Source organism: Paramormyrops kingsleyae, chromosome 19 (assembly GCF_048594095.1).
Source record: "Paramormyrops kingsleyae isolate MSU_618 chromosome 19, PKINGS_0.4, whole genome shotgun sequence".
Taxonomy (NCBI): domain Eukaryota; kingdom Metazoa; phylum Chordata; class Actinopteri; order Osteoglossiformes; family Mormyridae; genus Paramormyrops; species Paramormyrops kingsleyae.
Window position 1 is genome coordinate 5,254,438 of NC_132815.1, and position 19,437 is coordinate 5,273,874.

A 19,437-nucleotide genomic window follows, 5' to 3' on the forward strand; every position below is an offset into this window, starting at 1 on the left:
CAAACATTAAATTATTCATTTATTTACATAAAAGGCTTAGTGGTTATAGCTCCATACATTAGAGTTCAAAAGACTCAAATGGAAACATCCTTCAACAGATATTCAAGTAAATAAATCACTCCACTCAATTTACATCGTCTACAGAAACCATAAATCCCTGGCATTCCATAACTTCCAAATTTAAATGATACAGTAGCGTTGAAGTTTGCTGCCCAACAAAATTGTGGGAAGTTATTCTTTTTTTTTAGCATATTTAAGGTCTAAGTCTAATTCACACGTCACTTTTCCACAAAGTAACGGTGTTTACACAGGGTGAGTGATGTAAATTTCATAATAGCCCAGATTGTGAGTATAGTGCACTACTTGTGCGTCAGCTGCTCATGTGATTCCAGGAGGTGGCAGTACTAACTATCACAGAGCAGAGAACAGCAAAGAAAGGGAGCAGAAGAGCTGTGTGAGGAGGTGCAGGGCTACTCACATACAAATACTCATCATTAAAGGAGCACAAAGACGTATTATGGGGAACAAAAATTATCTCCTGACCACTTGGCAAAGAAGAGAATTCATTCAGACCAGGATTCATTCATTCTGCCCTCTGCTGGTCTGGTGGAATATCTCTGCAGTACGTATGTGCCAACTTTGATCGTCTGCAGGCAAATGTAGTGTGTAGACAAGTGTTTGTGTGTAGGACTTAGCTGCATGTGGAAAAGGGAAGTATGAACTCGGATCTAGTGGTTCTATCTTCCTGAGCTTTACGACATGAGACAAGTGGTACCAAGTCTATTTACAGATCTGTCCCTTTGGGGGGGAAAAAAATCTTCTGAACCTATACATCAGGGTTACTCGGCTTGCCATACAGAGAGTCTTAGTCTGACTGGCATGTCATCATTAAACACCAGATCAGTCAATTTACCTAGTAATATAAGGCTAAAAAGCATTCCTATGACTGTAAAGAAACCTCAGACGCCCTCTAGTGGCTGCAGGATAAAACTCTCTGCGCTATTAAGGACGCTGTGGTGAGGGCTGTCCCAAAGCCCTGGATAGCCCTCAGCCCACAGCGATGGACAGTGAGAGATGCGTCACCCCTGAAATATCACCCCTTTAAGCTTCACACACAATTTGGCATTTAGTGCTTCTGGAGTACAGTTTTGTTGACAAATAGGCAAAATTTATCTTTAAGGCATTGAAATTATCACAAAAAAAATTATAACCCAACAAACCTGCACTTGGTGTTGAGAAAATATAAAACATTAGTGATTGCAAAGGACTCAAATAGGCCCTCAAAAAAATCTGTTGGATATTTAAAAAAAAAAAAAAAAACTAAGTACTTATAAGGTAACTAGTTTTAAAAGCCTTGAGACACTGGACAATGCTATGCATTGCTACATAATCATCAACAGAACACCTGATCATAAGCTATGTCAGTAAAAGCTGACTAGAGTGCCAGTAGATTAATTACCTTATTAGTGTAAATAAAAAAATTCACTAAAACCAGTATTATTCATATTAAAATTAACTAATGATTACATATGCAACAAATATCAGAAACTGAATGATAGGCCAGTATTTTCAGGGTTGTTAAATAAATATATATTAATTAAAATAAATAAAAACTTAATAGCGGACTGATCAGCATAAAAATACGTAGTTATTTTTGAGTCACTTTTCTGAGCAGAATGTAAGAGCCCATAGTGGTGTCTTCCCTATAAAAGCCCTTAAATGTCAGGCTCATTACACTGTCTTCTGCAGCTCCCACTGAAACCGCCTCCCAAACCTGAGAATACCTTGAGCATAGCTCCAAGTCCATCTGTCACAGGCGTAGGTACATGGCATGAACGGCCTAAAGTAACCTATTCCACACTGGCTGCACACCCAGGGCTGGTTTCTAGGGCCTGTCCCAGGCAGGGGAACCATGGGATGGGATGAGCATTCTGAGTGTAGGGTTAGGGTTAGGTGCTGGAAGGAGCATGTGGGGTAAGTTGGTGCAGGGGCAGCGCAGAGCGCCGCAGGTGGCGATGGGAGTGCAGGCCTGCGTGTCTTAGTAGGGCACCGACTTTATAACCCACTCCGCACTGGGGTTCAGCTCTATCACATTCTTCATGTAGGGTTAGGGTTAGGGTTAGGTGCTGGAAGGAGCATGTGGGGTATGTTGGTGCAGGGGCAGCGCAGAGCGCTGCAGGTGGCGATGGGAGTGCAGGCCTGCGCGTCTTAGTGGGGCACCGACTTTATAACCCACTCCGCACTGGGGTTCAGCTCTATCACATTCTTCATGTAGGCCTCTTTGTCCAAGCAGCGCTCATCTGTATTAAAGACACCAGAAATATATGTGCACTAATGTAAAAAATACCAAACAGAGTTAACATCAGTGATATATTATGCTGCATTTTACTGAATGAAAGCAGTTCTGACGTGTATATTTTTAATATATATGGATGTATGTGTATATGTGCATATATGTATATAGTATACATACAGACACACACACTCCCACACATATATACACATACATATATATATATACAGACACATACACACATATATATATACATATATATTTACATATACATACATATAGATATACACACACACATATGCAATTGTCTGCAAGGTCAACATGATCAGTAGTGCAGATACTTACTGATATTGCCTCCAACTTCATAAAGGCAAAAATCTTCCTTCTTTTCCTGCAAGGCACTGGAATAAAAACACAACACTGGACCAGTTAGGCACCCAATGACCTCAGCCACCCAATAACACTGTTAGCTACAGGGGAACTTTCAAAATAAGAGCACACCAAGTCCAACTGGACAAGTCTGCTGGATGCGCGACGTCTGTTTTACATCTGCATTCATGAATTTGCCAGATGCTTTTATTCAATGCCGTGTAGATTCCCTAGAGAGTCAGAGAGTCCCTAGAGCCATTAGGGGGATAAGGGCCTTGCTCAAGAACCCAACAGTGACATCACTCTGCTGGCTGCGGCACAAGTCAGCGACCTTCTGAACGCGGACATGGAGTCCTAACCTAAGGGCCACACATTTCATACATTGGGTGATTGAGTACAAGGAAGGGCACGCCCATCAATACATGCCACACCGTCAGCTCTCACCTTTCCTGCTTCACGAATCGGGCAACGATGTCGGCGACCTGCAGCTCGTCCGTCAGCTGGACGGCCATGGAGATCTTAGAGAATTGTGGGGCTTGGATACGGATTAAACCCTGAGCACACTCCTACACAAATAAAAAAATAATAAAGTCATTATATTCTTCAGATTCACCGAATATATTGGTTAGAACATGTTAAAAATTATGCAATTCCTCCCGGTTCCACCATTACGTAATTTTCTCAACAGCTAGCATACAAAACATCAATGCTAAATTTGTCCACTAGGTGTCACAGGGGCACCACAGAGTCCTTGAGAAATGAACCCAGCACAAGCACCTCATACTAGCTGTGACACAGTTGTGTAATTGAACACTTGTGCCTTGATTGTTCCGCTAATTGTATTACTCATGGTTTCCAGGCCCGGTGTGGCGGCCTTGCCGTTGGCGCTCACCTCTGCCGCGTTCTTCTCCTGCTTGTCAGACTTCTCACGGTCGTACGCCATCTTCTTCAGGAGTTTCTTCATGGCTCGGTCCTTGCTCATCTTCTTCTGGTTTTCCATGTTCTGTTTCCTCACTTGGTTCATGATGAATTTGGGAATCTGGAGCGGGAATTTGTACGGCACATAACCACGAGTGGATCATGGAAATTATTGAGTGGAAAAACAACATAACCAAACTATAAATAATATATATATATATATATATATATATATATATATATATATATATATATACACACACACACACACACAGTACAGTGCAAAAGTCTTAGGCAGGCATAAAAAAATGTTTAAAGCTATTTATCAAGGTATCAACTGTATATTTAAAAGTAACTCAACATGAGAATATATACAAAGGAACGGTAGCACAAAAATCAAACAAAAATTCATTCCCTTCTCCAAAAAAGTTACTGATATCTTGTTGGACGGCTAGATGAACACGCTTCAGTTCCCAAACCTCTCCTCAGGGACACCTCAGCCATTCCATGTATTCATTAAATTTCATCACCAGCTCACTTAATTAACTTATTTATATAATTAACTTCAGGAAATACTGATTAGCCAAACATGGTGCACTAATGGTTGAGTCAACAGATAAGTATATGGGGTGGTTACTGCAAATACTGACCATTTAAATGTCTCCTAACATCCCTACACGGGCATTAGTATGTTATGTTGATTTTAACGCCATGTCAGAAACTATGGCTATATTCTCACAGCATGAGTATACAAATGCAGACACCGATTAAATAACCCAAAATGTGACAGCTTCATAAATAACTGCAAAATATTATAAAGTCAAAGCATTCTAAATATGATGCTTAAGATTAGCTTTTGAAATAATAAGTAGCCTCAAAAACGAAAATCCTCTTATAACAATGACATGACAAACAATGAAATGTATTTAATAGGTTGCTGCATGTAGGACAAACGGGGATCTTCAGCTGTAACATGCCAGCCAGCCCAGGATACCCAATATGACAGCTGTACAAATGACCTGATCCCAATTATTTCCTGTGTTAGATTTCCAATATTTTGGCTGATTTCATGAAGTTTGTCCCTGCACGGGCATGAAAGCAGGGTGCCACAGCAACAAGATCATTTACATGATTTTCAATGACTGCCTGAGACTTGTGCACAGTACAATGTAATAAACAAAATTATGACAGACAGACAGACAGACAGACAGACAGACAGACAGACAGACAGACAGATAGATAGATAGATAGAGATTAATAAACAAAGAAAGAAAGAAAACAAAATTATTAAAATAATAAAAATTATTTCATTTATACAGAGAGACAAGGAGAGAGATCTCCCGGCCACATCGATGCCACGAAGGGCCGGTCTTTCTGTTTCATCCTACTACAAACATTTCAGTGACGCGAATGTGGCATTATTCACAGATCAGGCTGCTTCCTGCTCATTAGCCAATTCTGATCTTTGAAAGGTGGCATGACTGTCTATCCAAATAACTCACGTCACAAAGAGCTGTGATGACACATCTAAAGCATGCAAATGGCAGTGGCCCCCAGTGACAATGGAGAGGACTGGCAGTTACCGTCCAGAGCAGATCCTGGTATCGGATGAGCAGGCGGACAATGTGGGCCATCCCCGTCGCCATGCTGAACTCCTGCAGCTCGCTGACCTTGCTGCGGAAGCCCTTGAACATGAAGATGTTGGGAGCCATCACCACAGCGATGTTGTTCAGGGTCATCTTGTTCTGCTGCTTGTGATCCATCACCCTTCGGAAAAACTCCAGAAGTGCCTGAAAAACAGGAATAGGGCAATGTGACTCCAAAACTTAGTAACTAACTGCAAACAAAATGAATTCACTGAAAAGAATCAGATCAAAAGTATTCGTTCATGAATGGATGGCTATTTTGTGTGCAAGTACTGTTTCTCGCTAAGACCATATCATGTTGTAGTTCATAAAGTGCTTTTCTCTGGTGCAAACGCAAATGCGATTCCAGCTTGCATTGGACTTGGGTACAAATATATTAATTGCGTTCAAACAGATTTGTGGTGTGATATCATGTGTTGTAGCAATCAGTCGTAGTACTTTATGCCTACACCTTAATACAGCCGGTAGCCAATCAGAAAAATGAAAACAGAGTCAAGTGTGTTGATTGGTCTGCTGTATCTGAGTGACAGCAGTGAGACACGGTCAGACTTCATATACACTCATACAAATCAACAAAAGGTCTTGGAAAGAGGGACAGTCATCTTCAGCTGTTCTAACATGCTTAGCTCATGCTAAGGGTTCCCAGCCTGGAGGTTCTTCAGAAACCAGAGTTTGGATGACAGCAGAGGGAGTCATGGTTACCTTCAGAGGGCTGCGGCTCGACGTCGGGAGGAGCAGAACCAGGAGATTGAGAGTTTGTAGCTGCTGTTTCTTGGTGGGAAGCTCTACTCAACGGGCAGAAGAAAGCATGGTCAGGGTTACGTCTCTGGAGGCATCTCCTGGAGGGTGATGTGGACTGGCCTTGGAAGCCAGCAGATGTACTCACTGAGCACGGAGGTGAAAGCGTTGAGATACTCCACGGTCAGCAGCGGGTATGGTAGCTCCCGGATGAACAGCTTCAGGACGCTGGCCGCGTCGTGCTGCTTCAGGGTCTCCCAGGCGAACATACCATCGTAGAACTTCGCCTCCAGCTCCAAGCACACCGCCTGGTTGCAGGGGCCACAAAACCTGGGAGTCAGGCCCCCACCTCCCCACACATCACTAATGGTCAGAGAACTTTGGGAATGATCATGTGTGATCCCAGCTGGAATCCATCATCAGACACATGAATCTTGAGCCAGGATCCCCCCCCCCCCATTAACAAGCAGGGATTTCTACCCCTGCGTTCATAAGCAGGTATTCCACCCCCATTCACATGCAGGTATTCCACCCCCATTCACACGCAGGTATTCCACCACATTAACACGCAGGTATTCCACCACATTCACACAAAGGTATTCCACCCCCATTCACACGCAGGTATTCCACCCCAATCACAAGCAGGTATTCCACCCCCATTCACACGCAGGTATTCCACCCCATTCACACGCAGGTATTCCACCTCAATCACAAGCAGGTATTCCACCCCATTCACAAGCAGGGATTCCCCCTCCCATTCACAAGCATGTATTCCACCCCATTCACAAGCAGGAATCCCCCCTATCACAAGCAGGGATTCCCCCTTGTTCACGACACTGACCTTGACCCTTGTAGCCACACCTGGGATGCGCAGAAGCCCCTCGGTGCCCAAGCCTTCGCTCTCAATGTGAGAAATTAACTGCCGGAGAAAATTACACATATTACATCACAAGCAAGAGTCATTAAAAAAAAAAACAGACTGCCAAGTTAAAGGAGTGCAATTTTGTCCTTGTATGGTAAAATATACATCTTACAATATAACATTTTACTATGAGGGTATCAGTGACCATTTTGCTTGCAATTCAATCACTTGTGGACTTTAATGTCCCTGCCTTATGGTGATGTGCTGCTCTGAATCTCACCCTTTGTAGGATCAGGGGCACCTTGGTTCCTGGTTGCCGTTTCTGGTCCTGCTCCAGCAGGGTGGACAGAGGAACCCCAAACAACCCGGATTCTGCAAGAATATGAAACACCGACAACCAGGGTTAGGGTTATATCAGAATCGAACAGGAGGGGGAGCCCTACCAGGTACAGGGCAAACATGGGGGGTGGGGGGGGGCTGCTCTGTACAGCAGCTTATTAGTTATAAACAGTGTTTCTTATTTGAAATGGTTATTGTACATATCCTACGGTTAAAGAGTATTTGAATTTTTTGAACATAACATGTAAATGAAACTAAAAAATGCATTGAAATGGCTTATCACTACAAGTAATGTTCTTTTAGATCCATTCATTATACCCCTGTGAAAATACATTAAAGTATCAAGTTTTTTGCAGATTGCTTCTTACACACATCTTAACTCTAGTTAGTGCTATTTTGGCAGAAGTACAGTCAAAATAAAAATCACGGGACAGAAATCAAGGCATCATGTAGGAATATCTCATTCACTTGAGAAGTCAGAGTGGCTGATGAAAATTAACATTAAGCTAATTAAAATTTTAGTCCAAATTTGATCTTTTAATTAAACCCTTTACTTTCAATTTTTTACTACATTTTGGGACATTAATAAAAAAGGTTAAGTTGAGGGAGGAGAAGCTGCACTCCAGCAAGGTGAGATTTGGACATAAGGAGGCGGAGCTGTGCTCCAGTGAGGTGAGATTTAGACATAAGGAGGCGGAGCTGTGCTCCAGCAAGGTGTGATTTGGACATAAGGAGGCGGAGCTGTGCTCCAGTGAGGTGAGATTTAGACATAAGGAGGCGGAGCTGTGCTCCAGCAAGGTGAGATTTAGACATAAGGAGGCGGAGCTGTGCTCCAGCAAGGTGTGATTTGGACATAAGGAGGCAGAGCTGTGCTCCAGCAAGGTGAGATTTAGACATAAGGAGGCAGAGCTGTGCTCCAGCAAGGTGTGATTTGGACATAAGGAGGCGGAGCTGTGCTCCAGTGAGGTGAGATTTAGACATAAGGAGGCGGAGCTGTGCTCCAGCAAGGTGAGATTTAGACATAAGGAGGCGGAGCTGTGCTCCAGCAAGGTGAGATTTGGACATAAGGAGGCAGAGCTGTGCTCCAGCAAAGTGAGATTTGGACATAAGGAGGCGGAGCTGTGCTCCAGTGAGGTGAGATTTAGACATAAGGAGGCGGAGCTGTGCTCCAGCGAGGATAGATTTGGACAAAAGGAGGCGGAGCTGCGCTCCAGCAAAGTGAGATTTGGACATAAGGAGGCGGAGCTGTGCTCCAGTGAGGTGAAATTTAGACATAAGGAGGCGGAGCTGTGCTCCAGTGAGGTGAGATTTAGACATAAGGAGGCGGAGCTGTGCTCCAGTGAGGTGAGATTTAGACATAAGGAGGCGGAGCTGTGCTCCAGTGAGGTGAGATTTAGACATAAGGAGGCGGAGCTGTGCTCCAGCGAGGATAGATTTGGACAAAAGGAGGCGGAGCTGCGCTCCAGCAAGGTGAAATTTAGACATAAGGAGGCGGAGCTGCGCACCATTTATATTTAAACTCTGCTGACAGCAGCTGAGTCACTCTTTATTGACAAGTGGGCAAACAGTATGTTTTTAGAGCAAATATTGTGAACCCAAGAAACAGGAGATGCTGTATCTGACCTTTGACTTTAAGTTTGAGGGCCTTCTGAGGTTTTAGGTCGATTCCTGCTGTGTCAAATAGCGCCGTCATTTCGATCAGAGCTAGCCGGTGGACTTTCTTCATGTCCTGGGCGGCCAGGTCGCCCACCTTAGTCACACCAGTCCTGTCTCTGGATACTTTAAAATTCTGAAAAACAAAAGGACAGATTTCTAATGGAGTCCAGCAGTGTGGGGCCTCACAGACAAAAAGTCAGCAAAATCAAAGTGTGCAATCCCCTTGACGACCACCAGGTGTCTCTCAAAACACAAATTAAAACGATCAGCGTAAATACAGTCTTATAACAGATTTATCATACAATAAAAATGCATGTATATATATGTAATTCATAAACATGACATGTCTTTCAGCAGCCCATTGGCAAAGGGAAGAAATAATTAAAATTTAATAATAATGACAAGCAGAAACACAGACAAGCTTTGGTTTCTGTACAATGGCTGTACTTGGTGACACGCAGAATAATGCTTCTCTGTGTTACCATTTAAACTTTGCACTGAACAAGAGGATCGGTTTAATGTTTAATGCCACTCACTGGTAACTTGTCGTCTACGTCACTCTGGGCTCTGGCCTCCGTGCCCTTTGGCCCTTCCTTGTAGAGGAGGGCTTGTTCCGAAAATGAGATCTCCACGTTGATCTCCGAGTCCGGCATGCCTGCGGCCGGGGTCCCTCCCCCATTTTCGCAGATCCTGCCCACTGGACGCGCAGATAATTAGTCACAGGAGACTCTCAAGGGAAAAACACCGACTCGAACGCCAACACGACTGCAGCGGGAGCGCATTCTCGCGGCCATACGAGGGGGGGGGTCAGCTGATTAAGCCGATATTTAAAAAGTGGAAACTGTCGAAACCAGCACAGAAGAGTCCCGCTCAGCGCCTTAGGAAGGCCGTCGATGGGAGCAGACAAAGGAAATCAAGGGGACTTCCTGCTTCCTGTATGGGGGGGGGACTCAGCATGCCATCATCAGCCTGGGAAATATGACAACACTGTACCAGGGCTAGGTGCTGTCTCTAGGCAGGGAAAAACATTTCACACGGGCATTTACATTTTATATATTTACCAGGCACTTTCGGCAGGGTCTGGATCAGTTGGGGTCAAGGGCCCAACAATGACATCACTCAGCCGAACACGGGACTTGAACCAGCAACCTTCTGATCGCAGGCACTGATCGCACTCTGGCCCCAAATACACGCATGCGCACACAGACAGGAACACACAAAGTGTGGGACACACGTACCACCAGAGCCGACTTCCCCCTGAACGTTTTCAGTTCTCCTTGCAGGCAGAACTTCAACTTCGAGCTGCAGAACAGAAGGTCGAGACCTCGTCGTTACACCGTGGTGCCACATCGCTAGCTTTTACGTCTCCAGCTGGAGCTTGTGGTTTTCAGAATGTTTACTGAAATTAACTAACTATAACCATGACCGTAACCACATCTAATAAAACAGCAATCTAAACTTACAGTACGTTACTTATGGTATTTAACACCTTAAACCACACAAGTTGTATATAAAAACGATTCACCTGCAAACCTCTAGCAGATAATAAATGTCAAATGAAGGTAAATGTCAGATCTTCCCTACTGCTGTTTTATTCCCATGGTGCTCCAACAGCAACAAGGCAGGGCTTCCTCTTAACCGAGCAAAGAGAAAAGCCAAACTGCATAACTAATGCTAACTCACACCCCACTAACGGAGTAGGATGATATGCTCCCATAGTTGTTGACCACAAGGGGACTCTGACTCGTCCTACCTTTGGCGCCTGGGCCGCTGGGGGCTTGAAGATGTCCCGCACGTCAGGAACTTGATGCTGTTTGTTCTTCTTCCTCAGTGTCTGCTTGAGGGTCTCCACCCTCTTCTCCACGGCTGCCGCCTGGGTGCGCGTCAGCGTCGACAGCAGCGCCAAGCTATCCTCCGGGTCCGAGGCAGACCCATCGATGAGGGTGGCCAGGCCGACCTCGGCAAGCCACGCCTCCTCCCGTTCACCCTCTGCAGGCACAGGAGAGGGCGTGGTAGGCGCAACATCCAAACAGCCACGCCCTTTAGCAGAAACTCAAAGCAGGATTGGTGGCGAGGCTAGCCCTGCCCCCAAAGTAGCCACACCCCCTACCACTGCAGAGATTCACAGCACTGTGAAAGTACAACAAAGGCTAGTTCTACCCCTGCAACGAGAAGGGTGTTTTCATGGATTCATGAAAAAAGCACTTCGGTCTAACGAATTAGCGAGACAGCCACTGAAACCAGAAAGATTCCTGGAGAGAGTAAAGAATGTGACAGTTCAGGATTGTCGCAGGCTGGAAGACCAAGAAGACCAACCAATAACGGGATGATGCTGTAGAAGCAGACAGACTGATGGACACATGGCCTGAACATCTGGATAGCTTATAAATGAACAAACCTTGCTGGACTGCAAAACAGATTTTTACAGAGCTGCTTGACTGTGACAGAATGACATGCGCACAGCTCAACACAAACCTGCATCTCAAACGAACCTGACCTAACCCCCACTCAGCACCTGGGGGCGCCACCTAAAGCCCGTCATGACTCCTCCCCACGGAGGCCCCAGGTAGCCGTACCATCGGTCACCTTCAGCTGCACCTCCTCCTGCTGCTCTGCATCTCCGGCACCGCTCTCGTGGATATTCTCCACCTCCTTCCAGTAGTCGTCCAGGGGCAGCTCATCCAGGGAGTCCTGCGAGCCGCAGTGGCTGCATGGCGATTTGCCGCGTACGTGTTTGCCGCGGCTCTGCAGGTAGTGGCAGGTCTTGCGGCTGAAACCAGACAGACCCAAAAGCTCGGTGACCTACCAAGCCAGGTTCCTCACAGGAACAATGACATTCAGCAGAAAGCTAAGATTAAGTCCAGTGTCATATACATGTCATGGGTAACTACAGAGAAAAGGACATCAGCAGCCTACAGTGGAATATTCAATTTAAAAATGTAAAATTAAAAACATTTTACTGCAACTATATCATTAGCGATGCAGCTAAACAGAAGCTAACAGCTGTTGTGATCTTCACATCTATCAATACTCTGAATTCTGTGCTCACACACAGCAAATACAATCCGTGGACCAGATGGGTGACAAAACAGGTTTTACAGTCATGTGCAAGTCTCAGTAGTCCAGCACCAATCAGGATGGTGATTACTTTACATTTATTTAACAAACGCGTTTATCCAAAGTATTTTTGCGAAAATGCAAGATCAGGCTGTCCCAGGAGTAATTGGGGGTTATGGGCTTTGCTCAAGCACCCAGCAGTGAAATCACTCTGCCAACCCCGGGATTCAAACCAGCAACATTCAGATCATAGGTCCAGCCCCCTATCCCGCTGACACCAGATAATGTATAATAAACTCCCCAATGAGAACGAGCTGTACAGCCAAGTAAGCTGGGAAACCCAAACCAGATCAAATACTTCCGGTTTCTGGTATTAAAGGTTAAATGGTTTCACCAGCAATCGCACCCATCCTTCCCCCCACCTTGGCGCATGTAGAGTCCTCAGTGGTCCTGCTGATCGCTGGTTCCGGTCCAGCTCAGGCCACACAAAAGCAAACCGGCACTGTTTGTTTTTAATACTAATTTAGGAATGTTGATTCCGTTGGGATGGGGCTGGAGGGCGGGGCCCAAGGGTGAGACCTGGGGGGGCGGGACCCAAGGGTGAGACCTGGGGGGGGCAGGGCCCAAGGGTGAGACCTGGGGGGGCGGGGCCCAAGGGTGAGACCTGGGGGGGCGGGGCCCAAGGGTGAGACCTGGGGGGTGGGGCCCAAGGGTGAGACCTGGGGGGGCGGGGCCCAAGGGTGAGACCTGGGGGGGCGGGGCCCAAGGGTGAGACCTGGGGGGGCGGGGCCCAAGGGTGAGACCTGGGGGGGCGGGGCCAAAGGGTGAGACCGGGGGGGCGGGGCCCAAGGGTGAGACCTGGGGGGGGGGGGCCCAAGGGTGAGACCTGGGGGGGCGGGGCCCAAGGGTAAGACTGGGAACTGCTACAGAACTCCACCCCGCTGGTAAAACCTCTGTTGACGGGGATCAGTTACAATAAAAAAAAAACCCTAAAACCTCAGCATTTTCCCACACCCCCATCCCCCTAGGAAAACCCCAACCCATCTAGTTTAAATCAGGCCCAAACAGAGTGGAACTTCCACCCATAAGTACCGCAGAATATGTTTGCTATCACTGAACACTGTCAGCTGATAATGGGGACATTTACCCCTCGTACCGGCTGGTGCCACAGACCACAAAGAATCCTCCTCCCCTAGTGACGATACGACAGGCCGTCTTTGGTGCTGCAGACATAAATGATTAAATACTGAACTTTTATGACTAAATTCTGAACATTTTAGCAGAAGAAAAAAAAGTCGAGCAGATGAGGCTACAGCCTCAGAGAAGGCGATTTTTATTTTTTTTTAACTTGCACAAAAAGCGTTTGGGACCCTGTGTTATGTGAAGGGCCACACAGTGTGTAAAATGAGTCCACCAGGAGTGCAGGTGACAGGAAATGTATGAAGTGTCAGTAACAGATGACATTTTAAGCACAGGACAAACAGCTCCTTTCAGCTCTGGATCTTAGGGAGGTTCTGCGCCGGCGATATCGAAAAAAAGTGAGGTACTTGATAAAGAGGGCTTGTTACTTCTAGACTGAATGAAATCTGGAGACAATGCTTTAAGCGACAGGTCAACATACACATGCAATTTTATTAATGTCTGCACGACTTCAACACACAAAAGTGCTTGCAGCCGCTCAGTCGCAACGAGTATTTGAAAGGGCGAGCAAGGAGAAAATCAAGGGTGTGCAGTTTCACACAGAGAACGAAACGCAACACACTCTATATGCTCTCCATATGACCATTCTTGGAACTAGCTAATAAAAAAAATAAAAAGACAGAGCATTCGGGATTATGGGTAATGTAGTCAAAAAACAGGTTGCCAAGGCTTAAACAAGACAAGCTCAAAGAATTCTCATGATAATATTTTCTGATTTCTGCTGAGATAAGCACATACCGTACATTTTACGAAAGCAAACAATGCCGTTATCCTCCTAGTGTTGCACATAGAGCTAGAAAAGCCATGAAAACACTATAAAAAGGCCGTCTCAAACATCGTGTGGTTTCAGGAAGGAACAAACATATCTGCCAATTTTAGATGTGACCAACTTCCCCAGGTGTTTTATTTACGAAGCATTAAACAGGTTAAACAAAGATGAGTCAGAAACAAGCACATTTTAAACACACAAGGTGCAGCGCAAACAGAAACCTGAACAGGGACGCATGTTATAAGTCTCAATAAACCGTGAACATGGTTTTGTCTGATCCGGAAGAGGACGGAAAAATCTAGAACACAAGCAAAGTCAAGGCCGGCTCTAAAGCACACGAAGCAAACGGCGTCTCAAAGTCAGGCCCGTTAAGATCTAAAGGTCAGCCAGGCTGCGGAATCCCAGGGTGACGACGTCGGGTCACAAAGGAAAGAGGAAAGAAACACTCGATTCTCTTTGGTTGGCTGCCCGACGGCTTCGCCAGCTCAAACACAGCAGCAGAAATGCCACGGCGCCCCGTACGGACCTCAGGCAAGTCGCGACAGGCTGCAGGCCACAGACTCTCCCCCCAGACATACAGATATGCAGGCACTGCTCTTGCATAACACACCACCTGTAAATGGGTAATCTCAATAAAGATTAAGTCACATTACTGCTATACATAGCAGTTTTCAATCAAAAGCATTGTAAGGATTTTCCAGTTTATAATTCGACTCAAGCGATTGAGGGATTAAGAATTTTTTCAAGGGTCCAAGGGAAGAGTCCAAGAATTGAAGAACTTATTTTAACCATAGTGCTTCCTGCTCTGGGATATCAACTTGTATTTTTATGTATTATTTAACTAATAACAGCAACAATAATAATAATATCCCTGGGGGAGTAGTGACATGGCTGACCAAGAGCAGCAGCGCTACAGAACCAGCGGGGATAAATTCCCAGAGGTTACACAGTGAATAGCCACCATGACTGGCGGATGCTCTTCCCCATTCTCATCGTCACGGACAGGAGAGAGCGGCAGACTCTGGGCACAGTCTGTCGATAGCATCTCCTCATTTTAATCTCTAAGAACAACACCAGCACGCTCCCGGGCCGTGTTGGATCGGCGGATGTTTGTCTGCTTTTATCTGAAGGGCTTTTATTCCGGAGGACGTGCACACGCCACTGAAAGGGGACACCGGGCGTCACCGCTGCCACCAGCAGTGCGTGATGGGGATCTAATGGCTTTCCAGACGCGCTCCAGATTACACGTGGATTCACCGTCGGCTCCTGCGGCATAGCGTCGGCGGTGAGCCATCGTGCGGAGGCGGAACTCTCTCAACGGCAACTCCACGGGCCCCTTCGACGACTTGGAGATCTCTTGGATGGCACCGAATTGGCCTGTTTCATTTATGATGCAGGGAGACTGATGGGCCAACCATGACCCCACACCCGGACAAATCATCCAGAAGAGAGACTCCGCCGGGGTAATCTCACGGGGCCGTGGGCAAGACTCTCAGAACATTCCACTCATCTGACCCTGCTTGACTACATCAACCCAACTCTCCAGTGCTACTTACAAAGGGACAAACCCCCTTTTCCAACCAATTCTAAAATTGCTAACAATTTTACTGTTTTTCTTTCTGTTATTTTTCTTTTTTTGCTGTTGTTGCTGTTTTTACTTCTTTGTGGGCTGTAATCTGACTGCAGATAACAAGCATCAATTTAGCTTAAATCCAACACATGCAGAGAAAACACTTATTGCAACATTTTACCACGGAACCGCAACTTCTAAACTATGTGACGGACCATTGCATAAACGAGTGCGCTTTGCCAGGGAAATTTTTGGTTATAAAAACATATGTGCGTAGGCCTAACATTACACACTAAGGCTGAGACACTCCAGCTGCAGATACTGATGTTAGGGTTTCCCTCATAGGCTCACACTGCTGGTGGCATTCCGGTAGGAGGTCCACTTGGTCATTTCATTGCAGTTAGGGTTCCTGTACCCTCATCTATTGTCCTACGAAATTGTTAATTTTGTTATATCAACATATTAACAGGCCTACATGGTAAAAACAAAGTCAGTGTAACGTACTGTTTGTCCAATACTTGTTACATAGGATTGTATATAATACCTTCATTAATACCTTCATTAATATGCTGTAATATGTATGTGACAAAGACGAATAAAGGTTGTCTGAATATAAATTGGATAACTGACAAATACACACAAACGCAAAGCTTAAAACCAACATCCATTTGAGGGCTGTTCAGAACTCACTGGTGGATACAAGTCGCATATATGTCAGGCTATTTATGGGATCCGCTCAGCTCCTTGTAAAGTATGAAAACAACAAAAACTCGTCAAGATCAAAAGCAGGGGTTAAAAAAAAAGAACTTTAAGGCAAAACTTTATACTTCAAATGACTCTAAACTACTCAATGTCTCGGTAGTTTTAGCCAGATGTCCTAAGGACAAAAAGACAAAAATAAATGCATTAAAGTACAGGCTGGACGTGACCTCCACCTTCCCATGCAAAATCCTGACACAGAGAAAAAGACGGCAGCTCCTTCCCAGGCAGTTACAAAAGCCTGACCCCCGGCACAGGTCGGGCAGCCGCGGGCGATCACAGCTGGCGATCGGCGACCCCGGGGGGCTAAAGGGACGCAAGACGCCCACGTCCTCCAGATGGCCCCAGGAAGGGACAAGGAGGGGGTTGGTTTCTCATGCCAGGAAGCGTAGGATCTTTGCGAATCGTCACAAAGTTTGCATTAATTCTGTCCCCTCGACTTAGTTTAGTGATGTAGCTCGCAACAGAGGAATATAAAAAATGCATGAAGGCATTATTGGAAATGTCATGCAATTCTGAAGTTCTTATCCATAAACTTAAAAACATAACTTTCTTTAGGCTGCTTTAATTGTTTTATGTACAGCCTCGTTATAAATTAAGCATCGGCAGAGCAGCGCTATTGACGGGCTGCGCACCGACACCGCGGACCTTCGCTCTTCGCACCGTGAGACTCTCCGTAATCCGAGGCGCACGCTTGGGTGTCGGCGACCCCCCTCCCTCACCTCGTTACCGGGCACTCCGCGTCATCTCCGCCGCTCACGCCCGCCGCCGGTCGGGCCTCGCTGCTGCTGAAGTAGCCGGTCAGGACCACCCCGTGCTCATCTTGCTGTCGGCTCATGTCGCCGGCCGCATTATCGTGGGGGAGCCCGGGCTGAAGCGGTGGGGCTAGCGGGGACGGGAGCTGGGCACGGCTCACCTCTTCCTCTCCCCGGCCGTGTGGACCGGGGCTCCTCCCGGTCCGCCTGCGGAGGGGAGGAGCTTCCGCCGACAGAAAAGGCTTTTTCGCGAACGCATGTAGGTCGGACCGCACTGCAAACTGGAATTCAATTCACATTAACGTGCTATTTTATCTTTAACACTGGCCATCAAGGTTTCAGTTCTATTTGTCTAGCTTGCCTAATTTAGTCTTCTCCAAAATATTTTATTCCATCCCACCCCCGAGATCCATGCATCCAGTAAATTATGTTTGAACTTTATACAACCTAGTTTACTGGTTTAATTCTGTAGGGTGTATCTCCCATCTAACCTCAACGTGGCGATTTTAATACACCCTGTGTGACTTAATTCCTTCTTATGTCAGCGACGTAACCGTTGTTGTTGCTGCGCCTTTTGGGCCGACGTGCAGTAATTCTGGTTCTGTTATTCAAGAGGCAGGGCTCCGCTTGGGGCTGGAACCGGCAACCTTCAGGGTGTTAGGCAAAAAAACAACAACACGCTCTGCAATAAAGTTATCAGATTTCACAGTTTTATGCTCTTTGTGCACGTTTTTAACTCCCTCGACATTTTACTGTTCAGTCGGCTGTCACAGCAAAGTCTGTGAATGAGCCTCTGTTACATAACTGTCAGAAACTTCCAGAGAATATAACCCGATATTATGCATGCCCAGTTTGTGTTCAGCTCATCCACTAACTGGTTTGATGTATTATAATTCCGTACCGAATAATTACATACAGTACGAACAGCAATTTCCACGGGCAGTCTTTAATGATATCTGGTTTCACATTTTCACTTTTAAAAGGATTTTCTTGTTTTATTAATGGATTATTGGGATGTTTACTTTTCTTAACTTACATGTAATCGGCCTGGTAGTCTCAAACTGACTGCACTATCCTTCAGCTGCTTTCCAGAATGGGCAAAGGACAAAGTTTTATAATATCGGATTGCAATGCCTGCCTAAAATACCGAACAGGCTTATCGCATGGACTCCATCATGCCTGATGTATTATTCATCCGATCAGTCATAACTGGGCACGCCGTTGATGACCAACACTGCCCCCTGATGGCGGTTACCGGTATATGAATGCCCGTCACGCCTAGCGAAAAATCCCTTTGTTAAATATGCAGCAAACTCGCATTTCAGACAGGATTTAGTTTTTTACCCCCAAAATACACCCAGTCGCTGATATTCAGCAGCAAAAGAAAAACTAAGCCGTATCAACGGACGTTTTGTCGCATAATCACACTGTATATTAGAATTATTTATGATGTCCGTAAAATGAAGTGACCACCAGTATGGGGAATAGGAAAAAATATATATTATATGGAAAATATAATTGTCTTTTATATAAGACTTTTTACAGTTACCGTTGGGGGTGTTGAGGGTGGATGTGGAACCGTGAATGTCATGCTTTTATTTGTCAGCTGGAATGGGGGGGAAATTAGTATTTCATCCCGAAGACTTACGAAAAGTACAACGGACAAAAACAGGTCGTTGGTTTGGTGTGAGTGTAAGGAGATCATTTATATACCGCCGTAAATCACAAAAGTTCAATTATAATTTCCTTTGTTTGCGTGGAAACATCTTAATTAAAACCTCACTGAAATTTATTATAATGAATGAAAAATAGGGACATGTAAAAATCCACACGAGAGTTGTGTTTTTAATGGATAATCGGGAGATATGAGAGCGGAAAAACGTAAGGCATAAAGGTCAGTCTGTGCTTATTATGTAATGTTCAACAAACTTCGGGTAAAAACTTCGTAAAGCTTTAGATTAACGGCGATTCAAGATGTGCATATTATAAATAAAACGCAGTTTTAATGAACGTTGACATTGCTATAAACAGGTATGCAGAAATACCACATAACCATCGCCCCCGCATTAAAAAACGCCCCTCCATTTTCCTTAGTCCATCGCCACGTCTGTTACATGCACATGCAACATGCAGTAGTGCGATTAATATGGAGACAATGATCATACTTGGAGCAAAGGCCAGCGGCATCATCCCGAAATCGCATTCAGATAGCTTTTCATTTAATAGAAAGATCAGTTCTATTGTTACTTTCTAAAATTCATTTGTCAGACCAGGAATTAAATGACACTTAAAGGGATGAAACACAAAACACATAAATGTGGAGCAAAGTAAATGTCACGTTTAAATGCGGTGCTGCTCTTCAAACTTCGTTCACTCCAACATGCGGGCTGCTACACGAACTTTATAGCATCCGCTGTGAGACCTTGCAGCCCAGCTGCCTGTAGAGCTTCTGTGAATGTGCTTATTGCGTTTGCTGCTGATTTGATCTAATTCGTCTTTACTGATC

At 45.4% G+C, this 19,437-nt stretch overlaps 1 protein-coding gene across 2 annotated transcripts; it reads right to left on the reverse strand.

The window, feature by feature from the left end:
* Nucleotides 1–2: 2 nt before the first annotated feature.
* On the reverse strand, nt 3–17,223 carry arhgap18 (Rho GTPase activating protein 18). Of its 2 annotated transcripts, none has more exons than XM_072702539.1 (15): nt 16,899–17,223; nt 11,398–11,591; nt 10,575–10,810; nt 10,058–10,123; nt 9,358–9,522; nt 8,789–8,954; nt 7,107–7,198; nt 6,806–6,883; nt 6,113–6,272; nt 5,929–6,011; nt 5,164–5,370; nt 3,555–3,701; nt 3,107–3,228; nt 2,639–2,694; nt 3–2,300 (listed from the first exon to the last, which is right to left on the reverse strand). In XM_072702539.1, exons 1-15 carry the CDS (start codon nt 17,012–17,014, stop codon nt 2,209–2,211), a joined length of 1,980 nt encoding a protein of 659 aa, XP_072558640.1. In that variant the 5' UTR covers nt 17,015–17,223; the 3' UTR covers nt 3–2,208. The 2 variants fall into 2 exon arrangements, with proteins under 2 accessions (XP_072558640.1, XP_023652957.2); XM_023797189.2 differs by having other exon boundaries at nt 9,358–9,518; nt 10,060–10,123; nt 16,899–17,221.
* Between the last annotated feature and the right edge of the window lie 2,214 nt (nt 17,224–19,437).

What these genes read in the sequence shown, in the direction of transcription:
- arhgap18 (XM_072702539.1), bottom strand. Translation starts at nt 17,014, where the DNA reads ATGAGCCGACAGCAAGATGAGCACGGGGTGGTCCTGACCGGCTACTTC. An exon ending in GGGAAGTCGGCTCTGGTGGT is followed by an intron (nt 9,523 to 10,057) that starts ACGTGTGTCCCA and finishes TTATCTGCGCGT; the next exon opens with CCAGTGGGCAGGATCTGCGA. An exon ending in CCTCAAACTTAAAGTCAAAG is followed by an intron (nt 7,199 to 8,788) that starts GTCAGATACAGC and finishes ATATTCTTGCAG; the next exon opens with AATCCGGGTTGTTTGGGGTT.